At 39.8% G+C, this 27,753-nt stretch overlaps 1 protein-coding gene across 5 annotated transcripts; it reads left to right on the forward strand.

Moving 5' to 3' along the window:
• Positions 1-880: 880 nt before the first annotated feature.
• Positions 881-27,753, forward strand: WHAMM (WASP homolog associated with actin, golgi membranes and microtubules). Of its 5 annotated transcripts, none has more exons than XM_064267183.1 (11): positions 905-2,665; positions 12,138-12,311; positions 14,302-14,452; positions 15,982-16,151; positions 16,908-17,073; positions 18,901-19,088; positions 19,764-19,808; positions 21,167-21,253; positions 21,436-21,531; positions 23,986-24,460; positions 26,989-27,753. In XM_064267183.1, exons 1-11 carry the CDS (start codon positions 2,033-2,035, stop codon positions 27,282-27,284), a joined length of 2,481 nt encoding a protein of 826 aa, XP_064123253.1. In that variant the 5' UTR covers positions 905-2,032; the 3' UTR covers positions 27,285-27,753. The 5 variants fall into 5 exon arrangements, with proteins under 5 accessions (XP_064123257.1, XP_064123253.1, XP_064123254.1 ...); XM_064267184.1 differs by having other exon boundaries at positions 911-2,635; XM_064267187.1 differs by lacking the exon at positions 26,989-27,753 and having other exon boundaries at positions 881-2,665; positions 23,972-24,122.

Here is a 27,753-nt window from a genome sequence, read left to right on the forward strand (position 1 = left end):
ATAAATAGAAAAACCTGTTAGTTTCATTTTGAAATAAAATAATTAGAAAAGCTAGCCTAAGGATAAAATAGTATAAAACAAATACAGTAAAAACACAAATGGTGAAGAAAAAGATACTAAAAACAGAATATTAAAGAATTACATGTAAATCGTATTTAGTTAAAAGAATATATTTAAGAATGGTTTTGGGAAAAATAAATCACTTCGGCTAAAAGGATGTCTCTCCCAGAGGCTGGTATGGGAGCAGGAGCTGCAGTTCTGAGTTCCAGAGCTCACAGCCCCACCAAAACCAAAACCAAACACGCTGCCATGGAGTCGATTCCATCTCATGGTGGTCCCAAGTGTTACAGAGTAGAACTGAGCTCCATAGGGTTTTCTTGGCTGTAGTCTTTATGGAAGCAGATTGCCAGGCCTTTCTTCTGTGGTGCTGCTGGTGAGTTTGAACCGCCAACCTTTAGGTTAGCAACCGATTGCAAACTGCTTGTGCCCACCAGGGACCTTCACAGGCCCACACACAGGATTAAAGGGGAGAGACCTTCAGATGAGGCAGCTTTAGACCAGACCTTTAAGCAACATTCCACGGAGGTTCACTTTGGCGTCATCTTCAGGTCCTTGGGGTAAAGAGAGACCCTACCCATAATTTCAGCCTGACCCTGGTTTTGGTTTAATAGTTTTTGTTTTTGTCTTCCTTTTCTTTTTAACCTGATTCTAGGCCTTCCCAGCTCAAAACCTTCAACATTTCTTCAACTAATTCCTGAATTGATATCCCTGGGTGGTGCAAACGGTTAATGAACGTGCTTGGCTGCTAACCAAAATGTCAGTTGAAGGCTTGAGTCCACCCAGAGGCACCTCAGAAGAAAGGCCTGGATATGTCCTTTGGAAAAATCAGCCGTTGAAAATCCAATGGAGCACAGTTCTACTGTGACACACGTGGTGTCACCCTGAGTCCAAATGGGCTCCACTGAAAATGTTTTGTTGTTGTTTCTGAATCAAGGTCCCACAGTGGTTGTTTAGGTGAAGAAATCCTCTTCCAGCCTTCCTGGAATCTCCCTCCCGCCCCCTCTTGCCACACCACCTCTCGGTGCACTCACAGGATGGGAGTGGACCATGTTCTGTACTTCTCAGTCTATGCTGTAAGTTTCCTAGGCAGAGACAAGGCTGTCTTGTTCCCTGTTGCCCAGTCTCCAGCCCCACAGGCCAAGTGGATTTCCTAACGTCACCTTAAACACGTCTTCAGTCGCCACTGGGTCTTGTTTAGCCTGAGTGTCTGTGTATCTCAAGGCAAGCTTGTTGTCTGGGTCTGTTTATCTATGACGAATTTGAACATACACTGTATTTAAACATGTTGTTTGGGGTCCGGGATGCTCTGAAAGCAGGGATACCTTTTTTGTACCTCCCTTCCACCTCCCCTCCCTGACTCCCCAAACTGGCACACAGCAGACAGTCAATAAAAGCTGGATGAATTGGTGATAGTAAATTTGTGGCTTTTAACCAGTGCCTGGCACTTTGGAGACTTCAATAAATAATTACTGCTCTCTCCAGCAAGCTGGTAACGTCCTCGAGGGCCCGAACCATGTGTTCAGTAAGGCCCCGATAATGCAACTAGCAATCAGCTTGGTCCCTGCTATCAAGGAGTTCACTGTTTAGTGTAGAAGGGTAAGATAATAACTCGTCCATTTAACAAGTATTTTTCCAAAGTCAGTACATATGTACAAAAGTGGAAAAGATGAGGCAAGAGTGGTAATTCCCCCGGCTCCAGACAAAATTGCGGGATTGACTAGGGGGCAGGGTCGAGGACATCCTTTAACCTTTTCATTGGTTGTTCCGGACCCTCCCTATGACTCTACCAGTTTGCGACGCCTGCCGCAGCCCGCAGGCAGCCAATGAAAAGCGCCAGAGGAGCGGTGCCGAGACGCTGACGCGGATTACAGCCCAGCAAAAAATGTCGCAGTTCGGACTGCCCAGTGGCGGGGTTTGTAAGAGGGCCGGGCCGGGGCGAGCCGAGCCGTCCGGTCGCTGACCGCCAGCAGCCATGGAGGACGAGCAGCCCGACAGCCTGGAGGGCTGGGTACCGGTCCGCGAGGACCTCTTCGCCAAGCTCGAGCGGCACCAGCTGCGCTTCCTCGTGGCCTGGAACGCCGCGGAGGGCAAATTCGCTGTGACTTGTCACGACCGGACAGCGCAGCGGCGGCGGCGGAGCGAGGGGAGCCGGCCGGGTTCCGAGCTGGGGCCGGAGCGCGAGGCCGCCGCGCCCCTCCCCAGCTGGACTGGCCTGCTGTCCGCAGCCGGGCTCCGCGGCGCGCACCGGCAGCTGGCGGCGCTGTGGCCGCCGCTGGAGCGCTGTTTCCCGCTGCTGCCGCCGGAGCTGGACGCGAGCGGCGGTGGGGCCTGGGTTCTGGGTCTGTGGGCGTCGGTATGGCCGGCGCGCGCGGGCCCCGGCGAGGCGGCGCTGCAGGAGCTCTGCTGGCAGCTGGAGCGCTACCTGAGCGAGGCGGCCGACTGCTGCGGCGGCGGGGCCGTGCGCGACGCGCTCTTCCCGGCCCAGGGCGGCGCCGCGGACTGCGAGAGCCTGCGCGAGTTTCGGGAGCGGGCCCTGCGCGCGCGGTGGACGGAGGCGGGCGCACGGCTGCGCCAGGTACGCGCTGGCGCCGGGCTGCGGACGCCGGTTTGTTTTCATATCTTTGCCCTAGATCATTACAAGAGGGGAGGAAAAGCGTTAAGAAGTTAGGTTTCTTCCATAGACTAGTCAAGTTTAACAGTCTGAGCTGGAGAAGGAGGCGCGCAGGGAAAGCTGCAGGTTTACAGGTGACCTTCGCCTGCAGGGGAATTCTTCGGGACCTCGCATGAGGCCCAGGGGGAGGATATATTAAGTTAAATCATTGTCTATTCGCAGTTAGGAGCCAGGACAGCACCTTAAGCCTTTCCCCAGGAGATATTGGCAGAGCAGGCTGTTACGATGGGAAATGCCAGATGATATTGAAAGCAAAACTGGAACTACCCCATGTACGTAGAGAATAACAACCCTGGGTAACTGTAATCAATTCCAGGTTCTGTGTATGAGGGAAGCCCAATAATGGAAGCAAAACGTTTTAGAGGATGAATAGGTTTCTAGGGGACAGGTTTTTTGTTTTAAATAATAAAGACTCCGTCAAATGGAAGGCCAACAGGAAGTGAGCTTTATTCATCAGTTTGGAATTGCAGAACTTAACAGCGTGTCCTTTAAGCTTGAAACAGGTAGTTTGAGACCTCGAAAAATGTGTGGCAAATTCAAGTCCACAAAAGAGTTCAGGAGAAAATATGACTTACATGTCCACAGTTTACTAAGGAGAGCCAAGATTTGGGGGCTTTATTCTACACCCTGAACATGTCCTCTTGCCCTTTCTCATTAGAGGCCATTATTAATTTGAGTAATTTTTCTAATGTTACATCTGTATTTTCTTTTGAGGAAAGGGAGGTGTAAGAGAAGAATTTAGTCACATTTCAAAATCTTTCCTTCTCGAGCTAAATATAGAACGTGCTTTTTAAATTAAAAGTTTTATAAAAGGAGTTAAAATTGTTACTAAAAGGAGCTTTGTTAGTGGTGCCATTTTATACTGTGGGTTTTGTAAGTAAACATCTATGCTCCCACTTCTCATGTGTTGATTTCACTAAGCTGTGTATGAGAAAGGAAACCCTGGTTGCATAGTGGTTAAGTGTTACAGCTGCTAACCAAAAGGTCAGCAGTTTGAACCCACCAGGTGCTTCTTGGAAACTCTGTGGATGGTTCTGCTCTGTCCTATAGGATCGCTATGAGTCCGAATTGACTTGACGGCAACAGGTATGTATGAGAAAACTACAGGAGAATTGTTAACTCTTGAATGTTTCTGACTAGTTTAAGAAATAAGGCTGAAAAATACCAGTTACCTTAAGTTTACTTTTTTGTTGTTTTATATTTTAATTTTGTTCAGGAAAACTTTTTCTTTTTTGTTTCAAATGAAGTTTTGTGTTTTAGACATTTGGTTTCTCACAAAGAGAAATGGTTTCTTTTTAAACTATAACGTGTACATATGATATATGTGGTTACCGTTTTAAAAGTTATACTTTTTCCAAATTAGAGTTCATTCAGGAGTATTATAGCACTAGTATAGTAGTTCACACAGGGAGCCCTGGCACAGTTGTTAAGCGGTTGGCTGCTAACCAAAAGGTCAGCAGTTCAAACCCACCAGCCACTCCACGGGAGAAGGATGTGACAATCGCTTTCGTAAAGATTTATAGCCTTGGAAACGCTACGGGGTGGTTCTGCTGTGTCCTATAGGGTCTTTATGAGTCGGGATCAACTCCATGGCGATAGGTTTTGGTTTGGGTACAGGTCGTGCTGTTGAGCTGATCACACTGGTATAGGGTACCTGTTTAACTGGGGCTTAAAAATGGGAGGAGAGTTTGGGGAGGAAGGGCTTAAATACAAAACATTCACATCCATGGAGGTAGATATAAACTATCTTAATACTCATCTCTGTTTAGAATAGAAAAAGCAAGAAATTCTAGAATTAGGCCATTCGCTAGTGTATAGAAAATAAAGCTGAATTATTAACTCATGAAATTTCCTGACTAGGAAATAAGGCTGAAAAATACCAGTTGCCTTAAGTTTACTTTTTTGTTGTTTCATATTTCAATTTTGTTCAGGAAAACTTTTTTTTTTTTTCAAACTATCATTATCACCTAGATAAAACTGCAGCTGAAAGTAGATCACTTTACTTTTTAAGTACAGGAAAGGAGATAGAAAAATTTAAGAATGTATTGATTGAAAAAAATTCTATACTATTACTCTTCCAGGCCTTGTTCTCTCAATACTTGGTACTTAGCTGAGGTTAAATTTCATACTCTGCTTTCCCCCCATTTCATATTATAAATTTCCCATGATACTAAACAGTTGTCAGAAGCACAGAGCTGAATGACCACACTAATTATATTCTACCATGGCTATGCCATGATTTATTAAGCATTGTTGTTTTATTAGGCATTTTGGTTGAAGGAAATAGCGTTTTCATATTTAGTCAGTACTTAAAATTGATGTAAGGGCCTACCTGCACTGTGCGCTGAACATCACACCTCCGAGAAGCACAGGCACGGCCTACTGGAACCTGCCCAGCACTGATTCCTGGCCCACCTTGTCGGCCCTAGTCCGTGCCGCAAACAACCCATTCCAGCCCCTCACCTTCAGCTGGACCAGCTCTGTTGCACCATAGCTGAGTGACTGGCCCCACCCATTGGACAAGGAGGTGAAAAGTATCACGCCTACAGACAATTAAACAACAACGCATAGCCCGCCTGCTCAGACATAACCAAATAAAACAAAAAACCAGGATGAAACAAACCTACAATCAAGAAACAAAGAAAATAACTACTGAATGTCCTGAAGACAGCAGATGATATCAAAATATGTATATAAAAAAAAAAGGATGGTTCTAGGAGGTGTCCAAAATAAAACACCAGATGACTTTCTTGTAGTAGAAAAGGCAGTAGAGCTACCTGACAGAAAATTCAAATCTCTAATATTCACAGAAACCCTGGTGGCGTAGTGGTTAAGTGCTACGGCTGCTAACCAAAGGGTCAGAGTTCGAATCCGCCAGGTGCTCCTTGGAAACTCTATGGGGCAGTTCTACCCTGCCCTATAAGGTTGCTATGAGTTGGAATCGACTCGACAGCACTGGGTTTTTTTTTTTTAGTATTCACAGCTATCCAAGTGTTGAAGCAAAAAGCGGACAAAAATGAGGAAAAAATAGACAAATTTATGGAAAAGGCAGACAAATTCATGGAAAATACAGACAAGAAAATGGAAGAATTCAGGAAAATAATACAGGAACAAAATGCCAAAATAAATTCACAACTAAAAATCATACAAAAAACAACAATTAGAAATCCAAAAGATAAACAATAAGATACCAGAAATGGACAGTGTCATAGAAGGACTGAGGAGCAGGTTTGAAATGATGGAAGACAGGATCAGTGAAATTGAAGACAAACACTTGGATACAACTCTGTTTGAGGAAAAATCAGAAAAAAACGAAGAAAAATGAGTAAACCCTGAGAATTATGCGGGATACAATCAAAAGCAAAAATTTGTGACTGATTGGAGCTCCAGAACAAGGGGAGAAAATGGAAAACACAGAGAGGACCACTGAAGAATTCCTGAGAGAAAACTTCCCTAATATCATGAATGGTGAAAAGCTGACCATCCAAGAAGCTCAACGAACCCCATACAGGATAGACCCCAAAAGAAAAACACCAAGGCATATCATAATCACACTCGCTAAAACCAAAGACAAAGAAAAAATCCTTCAAGCAGCTCAAGAAAAACAAAAAGTCACACTAGAGAAACAAGACTAAGACAAAACAAAACAAAACCCAGTGCTGTCGAGTCGATTCCGACTCATAGCAACCCTACAGGACAGAGTAGAAGTGCCCCATAGAGTTTCCAAGGAGCGCCTGGAGGATTCAAACTGCCAACCCTTTGGTTAGCATTCGTAGCATTTAACCACTGCACCACCAGGGTTTCCACAGTAAGACTAAGGTCTGATTATTCAGCAGAAACCATGCAGGCAAGAGGGCAATGGGATGATACATATAAAAACTTGAAAGAAAAACACTGCCAACCAAGAATAATATATCCTGCAAAACTTTTGTTCAAATATGATGGTGAAATTAGGACATTTCCAGATAAAGAGAAATTAAGGGAATATGTAAAAATGAAACCAAACCTACAAGATTAAAGGGAGTCCGGTCTGAGAATAAACATCAGATCACAGCCTGAACCTAGGATGCAAGATTATACTAGCCAGATACCAATGTAGGAAGTGAACTCTCAAGGACTATCCAAAACCAAAAGAATTGCAACAGGAACCAGAGAGGTTAATCTGTAAATAACAACAATATCAGAACAATAAGAGGGAATAAATGGTGTAGGTATAGAACTTTCTAATGGACAGGCAGGCAAGGCTATACTAAGTAATAATAGACTGGCTCAAACCTAGGAAGATAACGGTACATTTCAAGGTAACCACAAAGAAAGTTAACAAACCTAGTCATCAAAATACAGAAGAAAAACACAAAGTCTCAATAAAAACAAAATCTACAAAAACAAAGGAAATGAAAAAGCAATCCACAAACAAAAGGAACTCAGCACAGGAGTGTGAGAGGAACAAAGAAAACGTTAGCATCATGAAAAAAATCACTACAAAATGACAGCAATAAACTCACACCTATTAATAATTACACTGAATGTAAATGGCCTAAGTGTACCCATAAAGAGATACAGAGTGACAGAATGGATTAAAAAAAAAAAAAAAAACAGGATCCACCAATATGCTTTCTACAAGAGACACACCTTAGAAACAAAGACAAATTTATTAAAAATCAAAGGATGGGAAAAAATATATCAAACAAATTACTACCAAAAAAGAGCAGGAGTGCAATACTGATCTCAGATAAAATAGACTTTAAAACAAAATCCACCATAAAGGACAAAGAAGGGCACTATATAATGATTAAAGGGACAATCCATCATGAAGACGTAACCATAATAAACATCTATGCACCGAAAATACATAAACTCTAACAGCACTGAAAAGAGAAAATGACAGCTCCACAATAATAGGAGACTTCAACACACCACTCTCAGTAAAGGACAGAACATCTAGAAAGAAGCTCAGCGAAGGTACAGAGAGCTAAGGAGCACCATCAGCCAACTTGACCTCATAGACATATCGAACACTCCAGCCAACAGCTGCAAAGTACACATTATTTTCCAACACACATGGAACGTTCTCCAGAATAGACCACCTCTTAGGCCACAGAGCAACGCTCAACAAAATCCAGAACATTGAGATAATACGATGCCACCAAAGTAGAAATTAACAACAGGAAGAGTAAGGAAAAAAAATCAATTACATGGAAACTGAATAACACCCTGCTTTTCACAACCACTCGGTAATAGAAGAAATCAGAGATGGAATAAAAAATTCCTAGAATCAAACGAGAATGAAAACTCACCATACCAAAACCTTTGGGACACAACAAAAGCAGTCCTCAGAGGTCAATTTATAGCAATAGATGCACACATCGAAAAAGAAGGGGACAAAATCAAAACATTAACTACAAAACTTGAACAAATAGAACAGCAAAAGAAGCCCACAGCCACCAGAAGAGAGGAAATAATAAAGATCAGAGCAGAAATAAATGAAATAAAAAAAAAAAAGGAAAACAATAGAAAGAATCAACAAAACCAGAAGTTTGTTCTTTGAAAGGATCAACAAAATCGGCAAACCGCTGTCCAAATTGACAAAAGAAAAACAGGAGAGGATGCAAATAACCGAAAAAGGAAATGAAATGGGGGACATTAAAACAGACCCAACTGAAATAAAAAGGATCATAACAGTGTATTATGAAAAACTGTACTCCAACAAATTTGAAAACTTAGAGGAAATGGACAAATTTCTAGAAACACAGTACGTACCCAAACTAAGAGAAAAAGATGTTGAAAATCTGAACAGACCCATAACAAAGAAGACATTGAAAAGGTAATTAAAAAAAAACTCCCAAGAAAAAGAAGTCCTGGCCTAGATGACTTTACTGGAGAATTCTACCAAACACTCAGAGAAGAGCTTACACCAGTACTAATCCAACTATTTCAGAACATAGAAAAGGAAGCGATACTTCTGAATTCATTCTATGAAGCCAGCATAACCCTGATACCAACCAGGCAAAGACACCACAAAAAAAGAAAATTACAGACCTATATCCCTCATGAATATAGATTCAAAAATTCTCAGCAAAATTCTAGCCAATAGAATTCAGCAGCATATCAAAAAAATAATACACTATTTCCAAGTAGGATTCATTCCAGGTATGCAAGGATGGTTCAACATTAGAAAATAAATCAACGTAATCCACCACATAAATAAAAAGAAAGAATCACATGATCATCTCAATTGACACAGAAAAGCCATTTGACAAAATCCAACACCCATTCCTGATAAAAACCCTCAATAAAATGGAAAATTTCTCAACATAATAAAGGGAATATATGCAAAACCAACGGCCAGCATCATTCTTAATGGAGAGAGGTTGAAAACATTCCCCTTGAGAACAGGAACAAGACAAGGATGCCCCTTATCACCATTCCTATTTAACATTGTGTTGGAAGTCCTAGCTAGGGCAGTAAGGCCAGAAACAGAAATAAACGGCATTCAAATTGGTAACGAAGAAGCTAAACTGTCCCTGTTTGCAGATGATATGATACTATACATAGAAAAACCCAAAAGACTCCACGAGAAAACTACTGGAACTAATAGATTCAGCAGATTAGCAGGATACAAGGTAAAAAACACACAAAAATCAATTGGATTTGTATTCACCAACAAAGAGAATGATGAAAAGGAAATCAGGAAAAGAATACTTGGGAATAAATCTAACCAGGGATGTAAAAGGCCTATATGAAGACAACTACAAAACACTACTGGATGAAACCAAAAAGATCTACATAAATGGAAAAATATTTCATGCTCATGGATAGGTAGATCAACATTGTGAAAATGACAATTCTACCCAAAGCAATTTACAAGTATAATGCAATCCCAATCCAAATACCAACAACATTCTTTAAAGTGATGGAAAAACTAATCATTAACTTTATGTGGAAAGGAAAGAAGCCCTGGATAAGTAAAGCGCTATTGAAGGAGAAGAATAAAGTAGGAGTACTTGCACTACCTGACCTGAGAACCTACTATACAGTTACGGTAGTCAAAACAGCCTGGTACTGGTACAATGACAGATACATTGACCAATGGAACAGAATTGAGAACTCAAATGTAAAACCATCTACCTACGGTCACCTGATCATCGACAAGGGTCCAAAGTCCATCAGATGGGGAAAAGACAGTCTTTTTAACAAATGGTGCTGGCAAAACTGGATGTCCATCTGCAGAAAAATGAAACAGGACCCATACCTCACACCATATACAAAAACTAACTCCAAATGGATCAAAGATTTAAATAAAAGCCCAAAACCGTGAAGTTCGTAGAAGAAAAAATAGGATAAATGCTAGAAGCCCTAATACACAGCATTAACAGGATACAAATCACAACCAACAACCCACAAGCTCCAGAGGTTAAGCTAGATAACTGGGATCTTTGAAAAATTAAACACTTATGCTTATCAAAAGACTTCACCAAAAGAGTATAAATTATAGAGAACCTACAGACTGGGAAAAAATTTTTGGCTATTACAAAGGTCCAGTCTCTAAGATATACAAGAAACACCAACACCCCTACAACAAAAAGGCAAAAAATCCAATTAAAAAATGGGCAAAGGAAATGAACAGACACTTTGCCAAAGAAGACATTCAGGCGGCCAGCAGACACATGAGGAAATGCTCATGATCTCTAGCCATCACAGAAATGCAAACTAAAACCACAATGAGATACCACCTCACCTGGGCATTACTAGCATGAATCAATAAAATAGGAAATAACAAATGTTGGAGAGGCTGCAGGGAGATTGGAACTCTTATGCAGTGCTTGTGGGAATGCAAAATGATACAACCATTTTGGAAAACGATATGGCGCTTCCTTAGAAAGCTAGAAATAGAAATACCATATGTTCCAGCAATCTCACTCCTAGGAATATATCCTAGAGAAATGAGTCGTCATACAGACAGACATACGCACACCTATGTTCATTGCAGCATTGTTCACAATAGTAAGAAGATGGAGACAACCTAGATGCCCATCAACAGACGAATGGATAAACTGTGGTACATAAAATACAATGGTGAATCTGTGAAGCATCTCATAACAGATGAATCTGGAGGCTATTATTGCTGAGTGAAATAAGTGAATCACAAAAGGACAGATATTGTATGAGAGGACTACTGTAAATACTGAGGAAAAGGTTTACGTACAAAAAGAAAGAATCTTTGATGGTTACGAGGGAGGGGAGGGGTGGGAATGGAAAAACACTTAGTAGACAACAGGTAAGTGGAAACTTCGGTGAAGGGTAAGGCAGTACACAATACTGGGGAAGCCAGCACAGCCTGTACAAGGCAAGGACATGGTAGCTCCATAGACACATCCAGACTCCCTGAGGGGCTGAATTGCTGGGCTGAGGGCTGTGGGGACCATAATCTTGGGGAATATCTAGCTCAATTGGCATAACATAGTTTATAAGGAATATGTTCTCCATTCTACTTTCATGAGTAGTGCCTGGAGTCTTAAAAGCCTGTAAACGGCTATCTAGTATACTCCACTGGTCTTACCCCTTCGGGACTGAGGAAGAATGAAGAAAACTAAAGATACAAGGGAAAGATCAGTCCAAAGGACTAATGGACTACATCTACCATTGGCCTCCACCAGACTGAGTCCAGAACAACGAGATGGTACCCGGCTACCACCACTGACTGCTCTGACAGGGACCAGAATAGAGGGTCCTGGACAGAGCTGGAGAAAAACGTAGAACAAAATTTTAACTCAGAAAGAAAGACCAGACTTGCTGGCCTGACAGAGACTGGAGAAACCCTGAGAGTATGGCTTCCGACACCCTTTCAGCTCAGTAATGAGGTCATTCCTGAAGTTTACCCTTCAGCCAAAGATGGAACAGGCCCATGGAACAAAACAAGACTAAAGGGGTCCACCAGCCCTGGGGCAGTGACTGGAAGGCAGGAGGGAACAGGAAAGCTGGTAATAGGGAACCCCAGGAGAAGGGAGAGTGGTGACATGTCGTGGGGTTGTTGATTAATGTCATAAAACGATGTGTGTACTGTTTGATGAGAAACTAGTTTGTTCTTGTAAACCTACATCTGAAGTACAATAAAAAAAAAAAAGGTGTAAAGAGTCCCTGAGTGGTGCAGATGGCTAAATGCTGGACTACTAACCAAAAGAAAGGTTGGCCGGTTCAAATCCTGAAGACCTGCTTCAGAAAGGTCACAGCCTCACAGTTGGGGTCGCCATGAGTCAGAATCTCCTGGACAGCAACTAACAACAACAACAACAACAAAATTGATTCATTTAAGTTTAGAACATTAAGGTGTCTTTAGTTTTGTTTGTTTGATATGACATTATAAATAATGTCCATACTCAACCCTGACTTACTTTTTCCTTTCTAGGTTCTTCAAGGCCATGAAAAAGCCAACACAATGGTCACATTAATGAAAGTTTATCAAGAGGAAGATGAAGCATACCAGGAATTAGTTCTTATGGCAACCACGTTCTACCAGTACTTACTGCAGCCATTTAGGGATATGCGAGAAGTTGCAACTTCACGTAAGCTTAGCATTTTGGTATGTTTTCTTTTATCAGATTTACTATTTTTCATGTATCATTTCTTTAATCACATTTAAGATTCAGTGCTGTGTTTGCACTTTGTTTAGGTTTACCCTTAATATTTAGATGGTAATGTAGACATGTCAAGTTTATACTTAACAATTGATAAAAATGAAGACATGTATACTGATTATCTTCTTAAAACCTTACGATTTCTGCAGATATTAAACTTCTGTGCTAATGACTTGTACTTGATGTGATGCCTACTTACTGCAGCTTATTTTCTGCCTCTAAGAACACATACATGTTTAATTTGAATAGGATGAAAATTTAAATAGAGGGTCCTAGATTGTAATTCAGTACTTTAAACTTTAATAAAAGCTGTCATTGCTCTCATTTCATTGAACAACCCTGTGACACTAGTTAGAGTAGGCTTTATTATCACAGTGCTTCAGATGAATCCAGAGCCCAGAGGAGTTAAATTGTTTACCTAGGGTTTCAACTGGCTAGAATCAAAAGATGTCAGGGAGACCTCTTGATCTCTACCCCCTGAACTGGACCATCCTTCTACACGTACACTCATGACGCCTGCCAAGTTATGACTGTAACAACAGTAACATGTTTGGATGAAACTCACGCCACCCCAACCTGTGGATAAAGTTGTTCTGTTCTTTATTTTGAAAGTCTATTATTTGGATAGTCTGTACTTCCTATGTATATTTCTGTCTTTTTTCTTTTATTTAAGCTTATTGAGATGTAATTCACATACTTTAAATTTACACAATAAATCTGTACAATTTAATGGCTTTAGTATATTTATAGTTGTGTCATTTCAGAACATTTTCATCACCCCAAAAAGAAACCCTGTACCAGTTAGCACTCACTCCGCATTTCCCCCCAGACCACCTAGTGTACGTTCTGTCTCTATGGATTTGCCGCTTCTGGACATTTCGTATTAATGGAAGCAGACAATATGTGGTCTTTTGTGACTGCTTTTACTTAGCGACTGTTGTCGAGGTTCACCTGTGTTGTAGCATGCATGTATCAGAACTTCATTTCTTTTTATTACTGAATAATATCCTGTTGCATGGATAGATTACATTTTGCTTATCCCTTTATTAGCTGATGGACATTTGGGTTGTTTCCACTTTTTGGCTATTATAAATAGCACTGGTGTGAACATTCATGTACAAGTTTTGGTATGGACATATATTTTCATTTTCTTGGGTATATACCTAGGAGTGGGATTGCTAGGTCATATGGCACCTCTGTGTTTAACCTTTTGAGGAACTGTCATATGGTTTTCCAAGTGCCGGCACCATTTTACATTCCTACCAGCGATGTGTGAGAGTTCCAGTTTGTCCACATCCTCACCAACACTTGTTATCGTCTGTCTTTTTCATTATAGCTGTCCTAGTGAGTATGAAGTAGTATCTCATTGTCGTTTTGATTTGCATTTCCCTGATGGCTAATTTGTATATATTGCTAATGTCAATAAATCGTGCTTTGTAGAAGAAGAATTGGATTCATGTCATAATCATGAATGTACAGATTTTCTGAACTTTTAGGTTATTTTATTACTTTTGCCTTTCAGAAAAGAACCATGGTATTGAAAAGCTTACTGTCATGTTCTTAAAAGAAATCATACCAACAACTGGAGTGCTGTGTACCAGGCCTTGTGCAGATCTCATTTAAACAATTGTATATTATTATGAGAAACATAACTTGACAGACTTGTTCTCTAGAAAAGGTTGTTCTAGTAATGTAAAGTGAAAGTAGGTTTTTTTTTTTTTTTTAAATTTATACCTCCAGAATATCCCTTTGTCTTCCAGGTGATGCCCAGCTTATAACCTTATGCATAGTCAAGCATGTACTGGATAAATTTAATTGACTAAGTAGTAGCAATAAAAGTAGTTAAAATGGTCCATGTGACCAATTTCTTGTCAGTTTCCTAATAACTGCATATTATTATTCCCTTACTAATACCATTTTTCCTTCTTTCTGTAGAAGTCCTTGGATGAGGATGATCTGGGACCTAAAAGGGTAGTTGCCTTGCAGAAGGAAGCCAAAGAATGGACTAGACGGGCTGAAGAAGCTATAGTCTCTATTCAGGATATCACAGTGAATTATTTTAAGGAAACAGTAAAGGCATTAGCAGGTAATAATACCAAATATTTTATTAAGTTATATGTAATTTGCATCTTATTCAGGAAAATTTGAGTTTCTCTTAAGCACCAGGCACTGTTTCCCAGGACCTGGGGATTCATGTAAGGATACACACAGATACTGTACAGTCTGGTGAGGGGAGAGGAATCTTAATTATATATTAATTCAAACAAATGGGAAGTGGCAATGGCAACAAGTGACATCAGGAAGAGAAGTATAGGGTCAGAGAGCCTATGAGAGAGAGATTAGGCTCGATCATGGTGGTCAGCAAAAGCCTCTGAGAAGTGGCACTTGCCCTAATATCTGAAGGGTAAATGGAAGTTAAGAGGGAAAAAAGTGAGGGAAGAATGTTCCTGGCAGAAAGAATAGCATTTGCAAAGGCCCTCTGGCTTGAGGGAGCTTGGCAAGTATGCAGAACTTAAAGACAACCTGTGGGGTTGAAGCGCAGAGGGCACAGAGGATGTGGTGAGGGAGAATGCTGGCAAGACAGCTGGGGACCAGGCCATGTGGGGTCTGGTCGGGTGGTTGAAGAACTTTTGTCTGATCTCTGTCATTGTCAGTAATAAACCAAAATCAAACCAAACCCATTGCCATCGAGTCGATTCCAGCACATAAACCCTATAGTTGATATCTGTCAATCAGCTTGTTAAATTATGGCACACTGATAAAATGGAATACCATGTAGCTATTAAGTATGACTTTCTAAATCTACTTTTATGAATGGCGAGTGTTCCATGATATCGGTACCGTACCCATTGCCATAGAGTCGATTGCGACTCATAGCGACTGTATAGGACAGAGTAGAACTGCCCCGTAGAGTTTCCAAGGAGCGCCTGGTGGATTCGAACTGCCAGCCTTTTGGCTAGCAGCCGTAGATCTTAACCGCTATGCCACCAGGGTTTCCAAACTCAATGCCATCGAGTCAATTCTGACTCATAGCACCCTATAGTACAGAGTAGATCTGCCCCCTGGCGTGTCCATGGAGCAGCTGGTGGATTCGAACTGCCAGCCTTTTGGTTAGCAGCTGAACTCTTAACCACTACGCCACAAGGGTTTCCAAAGAAACTGACCCCGACCTGACACAAACACGCAACCTTCTGACCTGGAGTTAGACGTGCTACAGTTGCGCCACGAGGTCAGTCTGTTCCATGATATGTTAAGTGAAATAGACAAACCAAAAACAGAATGATGACTCAATTTTTTGTCAAACTATGTGTATGAGCATATCTGTCTAGCTAGACATAGAAACAGTCTGGAAGCATATGCACCAAAATGTAAGAAGCAATTGCCTCAAGTAGGTTAGATCATGATTTATTATTTTCTTTTTTAAATAGATTATCCAAAGTTTTCTACCAAATTGACATTATTTTTGTGATAATAAAAAAGTTATTAGAACAGTTTTTCTTTTTAGACAGGATGTCTTGTAGGTAATATGGGAGATAGTAAACAAAGGATTTGCTCAGAGCAAAATTTTCCCTTTTCAGTGAGTTGTAATTTTTAATTTTATGAATTATGCAATAGGAATGCAGAAACAAATGGAACAGGATGAGAAGAGATTTGGCCAGGCTGCCTGGGCCGCAGCAACTCCCAGGTTAGAAAAACTCAAGCTGATGCTAGCTCGAGAGAGCCTGCAATTCATGAGAGCCAAGGAGTTGTGTTTAAATCATAAAAGAGCTGAAATTCGGAGAAAGGTAAGACAAAGATACATGTAATTTTGTTTTAAAAATGCTTTTTTATTTCATAGAGCAGCTTTATTGCCAGTCACTATTCAGAAGCTTCCTTTCTTCACTTATTCCAACACCATGTTCTAGGAGACAAGTAAACCCCCAAAACCTCGTTGCCATTTAGTCAATTCCAACTCATAGCGACCCTACAGGACAGAGTAGAACTGTCCCATAGGGTTTCCAAGGTTGTAATCTTTACAAAAGCAGACTGCCACATCTTTGTCCCATGGAGCGGCCAGTGGGTTTGAACTGCCAACTTTTTGGTTAGCAGCTGAGCTTCAGAGACTATTGAAGGTTGGCCATAAAGTTTCCTTTGGTCAAGATTTTTTGGAGTATTATATTGTAGGATTCACTTTATAATAACATTGAGCTAATCAAGCAGTGTTTTCAGCACAACTCTAGAATAATCAAAAAGGTGCTTTTGTCTTAGGATTATAGTCAGTTCAATTTTTTCCTGTTATCTATGCCTTTAAAGCAGAAAACACTGTAAATACCTCATTGTAAGTTTTCTCAAAACCTAAATGTTTTCATGTTTCAAGGATGAGATAAAGTATTTATAAAGAACGTTGAATAAGGCATTTTTGTCTTACTAGATGAAGTGGAAAAATGTTTGCTTTTTTATATTTAGTACTGAGCAAGAATAGAAAATAGGTAGAATGCTTCTAAAGTCTGCTTTTAATAATACTAGTTCTTTTAACTTATTTTTTTTTTTATTAAAACAAGATGGAAGATCTTCTGGGAAAAGAAAAAAACATAGATGTTGTAGATGAATTAGAAATACAGTATTATGAAGTTCAATTAGAACTATATGAGGCTAAGCTCGAGATGTTAAAATATGAAGAAATACTGCTTATTACCCAGTTGGACTCTATTAAGAGACTTATAAAAGGTAAAATTTATTCCTTTGTGTATATATTAAAATATTTAAATTATACATTTAAGGAAATACATACCATATTATCAGTTACTTCTTGTAAATTACCTGTAACATCTGAAATTTCCTAAATAAAATTTCCCTTTGGTATCTTTATTATTCAAATAATGTATTCATTATTAAACATACAGAGAAACAAATGAAAAACAATTATCACCTCAATCCCATTATCTAGAGATACTTAGTGATAAAAATTTGCTGTATAGCCTTCTAGCCTTCTTCATATGCCAATATATATATAAATATCACTTTTTTTAAACCAAAACTATCCTGTTTAGTAATCTCTTTCTTATTTAATATATAATAACTGTCTTGCCATTTCAGTAAGTAATAAAGGCATCAAAAATAGTAATGGCTGCATAGTATTCCTTTATATGGGTGGACCGTGGTTTCCAGCTTTTCACTGTTGTGGACAGTCTTTTGCTTTTTCTTGCCTTGCAGAAATATTTAATTTTTATGAAGTCATATCTGTTGTTTCTGCTTTTGGTGTTACGCCTGGCAAAGTCTTCCTCATCCCCAAATTATGTGAATATTTACTTATATTTTCCTTTCATATTTTCATGGTTTTATTTTTTAAAACATTTAACTTTTTAATCCAGATGAAATTTATTTCGAGATGGGGTAGGAACCTAACTTTTTTCCTAAATTGGTATCAGTCCCAATCACGAATTAAAAAAAAAAAAAATCAGTTTTTCTCCACTGTTTTGACTTGCTCCTTGTCTTATATCCAGAATTACTAGACATTGATCTATGTATGAGTTGTTATTCTCTTCCATGATTGACGAATGGCTTCTGGAGCCAGTATTGTACTGTTTTTATTATTGTACTTTGGAAATACATTTTAGTATCTTGTGAGGCGAGTAGCCCTTTTGTTACTCTACTTTTCCACTAGTTTTCTGACTATTCTCACTCCTTTATTCTTCCAGATGAACTTTAGAATCATTTTGGCAAGTTCAAAACTTGGAATTTTGATTGGGATTGTGCTTAAAATTAGAGACTAATTTGGGGAGAATTGTCATCTTTGCAATTTTGAATCTTCCCATCCAAGAGCATGGTATGTCTCTCCATTTATTTTAATTTTTTTTTTTAAGTTCTTCCAAGTTTAATGATTTTCTCTATATAGATTCTAAAGGTTTAGTTTAATCCTAGGTATTAAGAATTTTTTTGCAGTAGGTTATAAACATCTTATATATTTAGGAAAAATTCTATTAAAAAAAGTTAACCTGGAAGGATGCACACCAAATTGTCCACATTTTTCTCTCTGGGATTGGGATTCAGAAGGTTTGGGGAAGAAGGGAGAAAATTCACTTTAAGTCAAGGTGTCTTTAATACCATACACTGCTGGTGGAATACAAGTTGCCTTTCTAGAGGGCAGTTTGGCAATAGGTATCAAGAGCCTTAAATATTCATTTGCTAGGGAAGTGATAAAAAAATATACACAAAGATTTATATTCAGAGATGTTCATCACAGTGAAAATTTATAACATGGAAAATTTAAACATTCTAACAATAGAGAATGCTTAAATTAGAGAATACTATGTAGCCATTAAAGTTGTATTTCTATTACATGGAAAATATTCTGAAAACTCTTATGTTTATTAACATGAGTAGCTATGTACATATGTCTGTATGTCTGTAGTATGTATGTGCATAAATGTTAACAGGGGTTATCCCTGGGTGGTGGGGTTACAAGTGACCTTTACTTTCTTTACATTTTAGAAAATGATGTGCATTACTTTTATAATAAAGCATGTATTTTAAAAACCATTGATATATTTCTAGAGAAACAGGATGAAGTTGTCTATTACGATACATGTGAAAGTCTGGAGGAACTTAAAGTCGTTGATAAAGTAGTGGGGCTGCCAAAGGATAAGAACTTGGAGGTGAAAGAGCTCAGCAGGCAGTCCCAACAGCTGGAGTCCAAACGAGGCAGGATCTGTGCTAGAAGAGCCTATCTCAGGAACAAAAAGGTTGGTGCACCCACAGCAGCTTTCTTTTTTTCCCCTTCCAGGAATTTCTTCTTTCATAAAAGATAAAAAGGTATTGAAAATAAGGCTTTTTACCAACATAATGTTTTTTTTTTTTATGTGTTTATGTAGGTTTCAGTGGCTACAGTTAAAATATATTTTAGATATTCTTCTTAATAGTCTTTGTTTCTTTTGGGATTTAAGTATTTACCATAATCCCTAGATTTTAATTCAGTCATTTAGCAACAGGCATGTTTAAAATCACAATAGGTATATATTCTCAACAACAAAAATAAATAAAATAATTCAAAAAAAGACTATAAAAGTAATAATTTTGAAAAATTCCTATTGGACAGTACTGTTCTATATCAGGATCTAATAAATTATAGTCCACTGCCATCGAGTTGATCTCTGACTCATAGCAACCCTGTAGGACAGAGTAGCATTGCCCCACAGGGTTTCCAAGGCTGTAAACCTTTATGGAAGCCGACTGCCACATCTTTCTCCCTTGGAGCAGCTGGTGGGTTTGAGCTGCCGACCTTTTGGTTAGCAGCTGAATACTTAAACCACTGTGCCACCAGGGCTCCCTCAATTAAAATCATAATGGGTGAAAACTTTATATCTAATAATCAGCTGTACTAAATTCTAAAACTGATTTTATTTTAAATTGTTGATCAGAAAACATCAGTCACAGATAGAATATGCAGCTCATTTCAGTCTTTGGTGAGTGATTTTTTTCTTAATTTTTAAAAACCAATTGTATGAAAAGGTAATGCAAAGAAATTTCATTTTTTTCTATAGAAAAGGCGGCTTCTATATTTCATTTTTATCCAGGCTTTTATATGTATTTACTCATATTTGTTACACTTTTCTTATTGGAATTAGAAAAAAAAAAGAAAATTGAAGCTTACAAAAATGTACATTACCCTTCCATGTTACATGCAAACATAAATACTTTTTAAAACTGTGTTGAAAGAATATATTCTTTGCAGGACTGCATTTAAGAATTGTAGCTTCGGGAGTTAGGAGTTCTTCTTCAGATGATTTAAAGATATACAGGTGTTTGCCCTTTGTTCCCCATTTCAGAATACCCAAGGGTATTGGGAGAAGTCTCCTTTCCCTGGCAGTGTAGACTGGTGGGAAGGAGGGGGTGCCTCCACGGTCTGGGTCTTCGAGGTACAGCTGTGGAGAGGTGCCTTCTCTTACACAGACTTGGAGTGTTAACCTTCACCCTCCAGATGGAATCCCTCCCCCTGCCCCAGTCAGGGGAGTTCCTGCCACTGAGTTCTGAACATGTTGGAATTTGAAAGGCACTGGGGTTAATGGAATGTGGTAATTGAGGTCAAGCTCTAGAGTCTATCTTGGCCTCAGATCACAGCTTGGCCCCTTGGTAGCTGTGTGACCTTAGGCAAAGTACTTAAATCTCTTTGAACTTAGTTTTCTCATCTGTTAAAAGAATATAATAATGGTAATAGTACCAATCTCATGGTTATTATGAGGATAAGATGGCATATGGAATGGAAAGTACTTGGTATTGAGGCTGGGACCTAAAACATAATAAATGTATTGTTTTTACTGTATTATTTTCCATATATATGAAGGGTTATGGAGGGTGGCTAAGCATAGGTGAAATACATCTTTCATATAATTTTTCAGGTATGTTAAGGCTGGATATGCTTATGTAGATATGTTTGGAAATCTACTTACTGTTTATAACATGGGAAATGTGTTTGAAACAACCATATTGGAACAGATTCTTAGGACACATCACATTTAAGAATAGGGGGACTGCTTGTATGTCCTCTCACTTCCACCTGGTTAGAGGATTTACCTTTTCATCTCTCAAAGCACTAAATCACAGCTGTGGTCCTCTTGACTGAGAACAGATTATATTCCTTTAAGCAGCCAATCAGCCCTTATCCCATGACCGTGGAGGAGGTAGTACCATTAAGCACACTGGAAACTCATAATTCTGAATGCATTGCTCTACAGCGCAAATGTAGTGCTTTGTTCTTTTAACCTGTATACTGTGGCCCCCGGTAATACTAAAACCACAGAGATGATTTGTGTTATTCCACCAGGATCAATGCAAAGAAAATCATCGACTCAGACTGCAGCAGGCTGAAGAAAGTGTAAAATATTTTCATCAGCATCATAGTACTCAGATGGTGAGTAGCTGAAGGAAAATGTCTTCTATTTGCTCAATGTGACACACTGGCCTAAACTGGGAGGAACTGGTGCTCCCCCTCCGGGCTTGCGACTGTCACCAGGGAGCAAGGATGGGGGTGTGTGATAATGTGTTTGTCAAGACTTTATTTCGAGAAATTTACAAGTGTATGTTTAAATATAGAAAAGAGACAAGATAAAAGATGAGGAACAAAAGAAAAGAGAATGGATAAACCAAGAACGCCAAAAAACGCTCCAACGATTAAGAGCATTTAAAGAGGTAAGTTCTTGAAATAATCACCACCACCTACATTTTCTAAGGGAAATAAATGAAGATCACCTGACCTAGGAGAAATGCATCACATATTATGAACAGATAATTTAGGACACAGAATGATTCAAGAATGCCATTATTTGTGGTATAAACCAAAAAACACCAAACCTGTTGCCATTGAGTTCATTCTGACTCATAGTGACCCTATAGGACAGAGTAGAACTGCCGCATAGGGCTTCCAAGGAGTGGCTGGTAGATTTGAAGTGCTGGCCTTTTGGTGAGCAGCTGAGCTCTTAACCACTGTGCCACCAGGGCTCCATTTGTGGTATAGCAATATACATAATAGAAATTATATATATATATATATATTTTAGAATATGAAGATGTTTTGACATAACAACACACTTGGGTTCCTGCTCTTTCCTCCTCACCAGGTAGTGCCAGCAGTGGCCACTGTGGTTTAGACCAACAGGGACAACTGAAAATAATTAAATTGCCCTCAACTCTAGCTGGCTTTTTTCCTCATTTGTAAGAAAGAATTCTTTAAAATGCCATCAAAGAAACATTGTGACATAAGCATAGTAAAGTGCTCTGTTAAAAGTGAAGAGGGGGGAAAAAGTGAATAGGTACATGGTACTTGTTGAGCCTAGAGAAGCTGTTTGTAAGTATCTGAAGGGCTGTCATAAGGTAAAAGACTTAATTTGTCCTCAGGGAGACAGACTGCCTGACAATATAAGACAGGATGTAGCAGTCAGGGGCACAGCAACATGCTGCTGCCAGGATGCCAAGTGGGGGACCCTTGGGTGGTTAGGGGATCCCCAACATCAGAAGAAGGTCAGACAACCATTGGAGTAAGGAGCCCTCCCTCTGGCCCCGAGATTCTGGGATTCTCATTATACTGGCCTGTTACCTGCAGGAGGCTGCGAGGTGATAGCTGCGTGACTCCTGTCTGCATCAGTGATGTGTAGTACTTGTTGATGTTATTTGCTGTTTGTTCTGAAAAGACTTAGAAGAATGTGGGAGAGAGAGAACTGTTCTTTGAGTTTATCATGAAATGCACTTCTTGTGTGTATTTAGAAATTTGCATTAATAGTATTTATTATGCATCTTTTGCTAGTTTTTTCACTCCAAATTATGTTTTTGAGTTATATTCTCGTTGATATGTGCAAATCTAGCTCATTTTAATGGCTACATAGTATTACATTATGTGGTATTTTATTAGATAATTGGTGCCTTCTTTAGGGACCCTTTCCCCAAGATTAGTTCTGTGTGAAGTTAGGTGTTCATTAAATTAATACCTGTGTGACCAGAACTTTAAAAACTTACATTTTTAAATTATAAAATTTACTCTAGGTCTAAAAATTAGAGAAAAGAAACATAACCCCTGTTACAACTGTCACTTTGATGTCTGCTCTGCTGGTATCTTTCATAGACCTGTTTTTCATGTGGTTATAATGTATGTTAAACCAAACCCATTGCCCTCGAGTTGATTCCGACTCATAGCGACCCTATAGGACAGAGTAGAACTGCCCCGTAGAGTTGCCAAGGAGCACCTGGTGGATTTGAACCGCCAACCTTTTGGTTAGCAGCCGTAGCACTTACCCACTACGCCACCAGGGTTTCCATGATGTATGTTAGAGTCCTGTTATTTTAACACTGTATCATTTGTTTGGAAACTGTAGAGGGTAAGTGCTACGGCTGCTAACCAAGACTTTGGCAGTTCGAATCCGCCAGGCGCTCCTTGGAAACTCTACGGGGCAGTTCTACTCTGTCCTATAGGGTCGCTATGAGTCGGAATCGACTTGACAGCACTGGTTTTTTTTGGTTTTTTATCATCTGTTCAGGATGTTTCACAGACTTTGTACTATTTATTTTTGATTTTTAATGGCTGCTTAATATTTGGGATAAATTTGCCACAATTTTTTCAACTACCTTCCTATTGTTGGTATTCAGAGTTTCTGATTTTTCATACTGAACATATTTATACTAAATATTATGATGAGTATGTTCATTCATATATATCTTATTCCAGAGAAGGCACTATTTGATCAAAGGATATAAATGCTTATTTTTTAGCAAATGAAAAATAGATTTAGTAGCAAGGGTGGCTGTAAAAAGTGAGAAAGAACCATTTTGTGAATTAGAACAACCTATAAAAAAAAAAAATTTTTTTTTAATATATACATAGATGGCGAAATCCTGGCATGGTGATTAAGAGCTTGGCTGCTAACCAAAAGGTTGGCAGTTTGAATCCACCAGGTGCTCCTTGGAAACCCTACAGGGCAGTTCTGCTCTGTCCTATAGGGTCGCTATGAGTCAGAATTGACTCAATGGCATTGGGTTTTTTATACACAGACGCTCCTCTGTGTTCTTTTATTTATAGACTTAGTTATAGGAAGTTCCTGCATTTTGATGGTTTGCATTTATGCCAAGTTTCTCATGACAGTTTCTCATTTTCAGAAATGTCCGGGTCGGTCTGTACTAAAAACTTCTTGCTCAGAACCTGTGACTCCAAGCCTGCCAGGTGAACTTTCTCAGCAGACATCCCCGCTGGCTTCTCAGACTGTGTCAGTAATGCGTCTGTCATCTGCGAAAGGCAGAAGTAGTCCCTCATCTAAAGTTAGCAATGTGAAAAGCCCCAGGTTTGAGGACTGGCCTGGAAATACCCCTGTCCAGATTTTTGTTCCAGTTGCTGACCACACACACTCCAAATCCAGTGAGGAATTGTCACCACTGCCTCCTCCTCCTCCTCTGCCACCACCTCCTCCTCCTCCTCCTCCACCCCCGCTTCCTGCTCTGCCCTTTTCTTCTCAGTCTGCGACTCATCGGAACCTACACTTCAGACCTTCAGTAAAAGAGGATCAGCCGCTTCCCCTCGTTTGTGAATCATTTCCTGAGAGACCGGGTGATTCCTCTGAAAGTTTTAAATGCCCAGGTAATTTACTGGAATCCTGTCTGTTCTCCCCATGGGCTGTTAAGAGGTGGAAGCATTCTAGATTTAGAAGCCGACATCTTGAAGTCAAGGTTTTTTTCAGAATTCTCTACAGCCTTAATATATTACAGTATTTGTGCCTTAGGTACCTACTGTTTATTGCAAAGTTAGTATGGTCTAAATCTGAGGTTGATAAATGCTAATTCATCTTGAAAAAACACACTTAATGGTCATATGACTTGGCATCTCCGCGACTATTAAAGAATGAACCATTTCAGGTTTCTTAAGACTTCAGTCTGCATTTGATTTCTGTTATTTGAATATTTTCAACAGTGCTTTGAACTAAGCTTATTTTTGCATCTCCAAGTCATTTACAGAATTAGATTACTGCATTTTAAGCAGAATATTGGTTGGAAATTATTGTAGAGGAATATTAACCAGAATGTAGAAGGCTTTTCTGGCAGACTGACAGGTAGACTGAGAACCTTACTAGGAATCCTTCTAAAATGCGGTGGATCAAAAAAAAAAAAAAAAAATTAGTGGGCTACTTTTTGCCTGGGCAAGTACAATACACTGAATACAACTGAATATTCCTTTGTTTAATAAGGTTATAGTTCTGAGTAATTATGGTTTTAGATATTGACTTTTAAAGAGATTGGTCTAAGGCTGCCTAGACTCCAAGCCTCCTGCTTTGGGATTTATTTTGGTGTATATGCATGTGTTTTAGATAAATTCTAGCAAAATGCTGTGTACGTTTATTTAATAAATACATTTGAACCCCTCCACCTAGAAGATGCACAGTTGTTGTGACAGGTGATATGAATGATAGAAGTGTAAGAGTTCCAGACTATTCTGGTTACTCTGAGTTCAGGGTTTTCCTGGATCTAGAAAGAGCTATGAATGAAAATATCTGCACTATTGAATGGAACACCAGATAGCCTGTCTGTGTCACCAAGCAATGTTGGGTAGATGAAAAGCAAGAGCTCGCGTGCCAGTGTCTAGATGGGAGCTTGGATGTGGGCAGCCTTTGGGTGGGGGCTTCATTCCCGCCTGAATTTAATGCACAATGGAGTTGGGAAGCTCTGTTCAAGTACTGCCTCGTTTCAATGAAAAGAATAAGAAGAAGGTGTGAATTACCACCAAAAATAGCCTTGGTGTGAAACTTTGTCATGTTACATCCAGAAGGGAATTATGATAACAAGTTACAGGCTTAAAACCAAAGTGAAATAGCATTTTCTTAGCCACAGCATGGTTTTTAAATCCTGAACTAGAAGTGACTATTAGCTGTGAGGGTTTACCTGGAAGATCTCTCCATTGGTGGCTGCAGTCATGCCCCCGTCTCTAGACGGTGATAAAGATTTCACCCAGTCAGTGATCTCAAAGTGGCAGAGATGTGAAAAATAGCTTCTCTTCACCAAGGCCCTGAAACTCTGATCTAATTGGTGTTTTGACAGCATTTCACACCCTTCACACTAGAGCATGTAAGTCACCTTAGGGTAGTGTGGGTGGAGTGAATCCCACCAGGTGACGCCCTCCCCAGCTCACTGAGCTGATTAAAGCTTTACTGTAAGCCTTTTCATGTGTGGAAACCTACTCACTTCTTTGTCATAGAATGAGTCCTCACCCACTAACATCCAAGACTGAAAAAAAAAGTTAGATATAAAACCAAAACCAAACCCACTGCCATCAAGTCGATTCCAACTCATAACGACTGCCCCATAGGGTTTCCCAGGCTGTAAATCTTTGCCAAAGTAAACTGCTGCATCTTTCTCTCATGGAGCAGCTGGTGGGCTCGAACTGCTGACCTTTTGGCTGAGCACTTACCCACTGCGCCACCAGGGCTCCTTTAGAGAGAGAGAGTGGGGTGAAATTTAAAAAAAAAAAAAAATTTTTTTTTTGAAGGGTGAAGGGAAATGACTTTGGTGTCTTCGAAAGACACCAAAGTCATGTGCATTGCATCAGATTATTTACATCCCCCCAAAACCCAAACCAAACCTACTGCCATCAGGACAATGCCAACTCATAGTGACCCCATAGGGTTTCCAAGGCTGTAAATCTCCACGGAAGCTGACTGCCACGTCATTCTCCCATGGAGCCACTGGTTGTTTTGAACCACAAACCTTTTGGCTAGCAGTCGATCACTTTAGCCACTGTACCACCAAGGCTCCTTATTTACACCCCAGGCATCCACAACTTTCTTCGAATTATGCAAAAAGAATTCAGTGTGTATGTCTTGAAAAACAATTATTCTAACAAAAGGTTTGCATGACTGCGCCTCTAAGTTGCTATGGATTTTAACAAATTAGTGGAAAGTGGCCAAGGAAAGATACTAAACTATCCTGGATTCAAATGGGGAGCTTATTATTGATTTGTCTAACAGATAAAGCATTTGTTTAATGGAATGATGATTACTTGTTTAAATCATGACATTAACTGGTATGTGACTTAACTTCAACTAGTATAATAATAATCTGGCATCTGGGGGAGAGTCTGTTATCCTGGTAGTATTGGCTCTCTTTACTGTATTTCAGGATCTATGGATGCAGTGTTGGCTTCATTAAGGAATGGCAAAAGCCCTCTCCAGAAAGTGGATGTGCCCACTTTGGCCCCTCCCCGCACCTCGGTCAATGAGCACATCCTGGCCGCCATTAGGCAAGGAGTCAAACTGAAGAAAGTTCACCCAAACTTAGGCCTGAAGCCCAGCCACAAACCACCCAGTGACCTTGAGAGAAGCATCAAGGCGGCCCTCCAAAGAATCAAGAAAGTGTCTACTGACTCCGAGGAGGAAGATGGCAGTGAGCAGAGCCCCAGCGAGTGGGACCAGTGAGCTCTTCCCCAAGGACAGCACACCCACCACAGTGTGCTTGAATGAATAGAGAGGGGCTGAAGGCCTTTTCTTGAAAAGCATGTATACAGGGTGCCGTCAGACTGGCCATGTAACACCCTGAAAGAGCAGCAGGGTTTTCTGTGTGATGTAGCTTTTATTTGATGTTGTGGCTCCTAAAATCAGAGAAAGAAGCACAGACGTGTTGACTTCCCCATACCAAGCCAGACTGGGATATAAGAGCCCACAGGAAGTCTTGCTGGCATAAAAGAATAGTATTTATTTTTCACCATGGATAATCTAGAATCATTCCCTGATTCTGAAAAAAAGTTTACATTATTATGGTAATGAGCACTATTAGACTACTGACAGTGACCTGTGTGTGTGGAATAGTATCTCCTCAGACTTAAAAGTTTGAATGTGAACACTGTTTTAGCAATAATCAGAATAAATTGCTTATATTCAGAAATTA

Source organism: Loxodonta africana, chromosome 13 (assembly GCF_030014295.1).
Source record: "Loxodonta africana isolate mLoxAfr1 chromosome 13, mLoxAfr1.hap2, whole genome shotgun sequence".
Taxonomy (NCBI): Eukaryota; Metazoa; Chordata; class Mammalia; order Proboscidea; family Elephantidae; genus Loxodonta; species Loxodonta africana.

Coding starts and splice junctions, on each gene's coding strand:
- WHAMM (XM_064267183.1), top strand. CDS start 2,033: ATGGAGGACGAGCAGCCCGACAGCCTGGAGGGCTGGGTACCGGTCCGC. Junction 19,089..19,763: donor CCTATCTCAGGAACAAAAAG/GTTGGTGCACCC, acceptor ATTGTTGATCAG/AAAACATCAGTCACAGATAG. Junction 19,809..21,166: donor GCAGCTCATTTCAGTCTTTG/GTGAGTGATTTT, acceptor TTATTCCACCAG/GATCAATGCAAAGAAAATCA.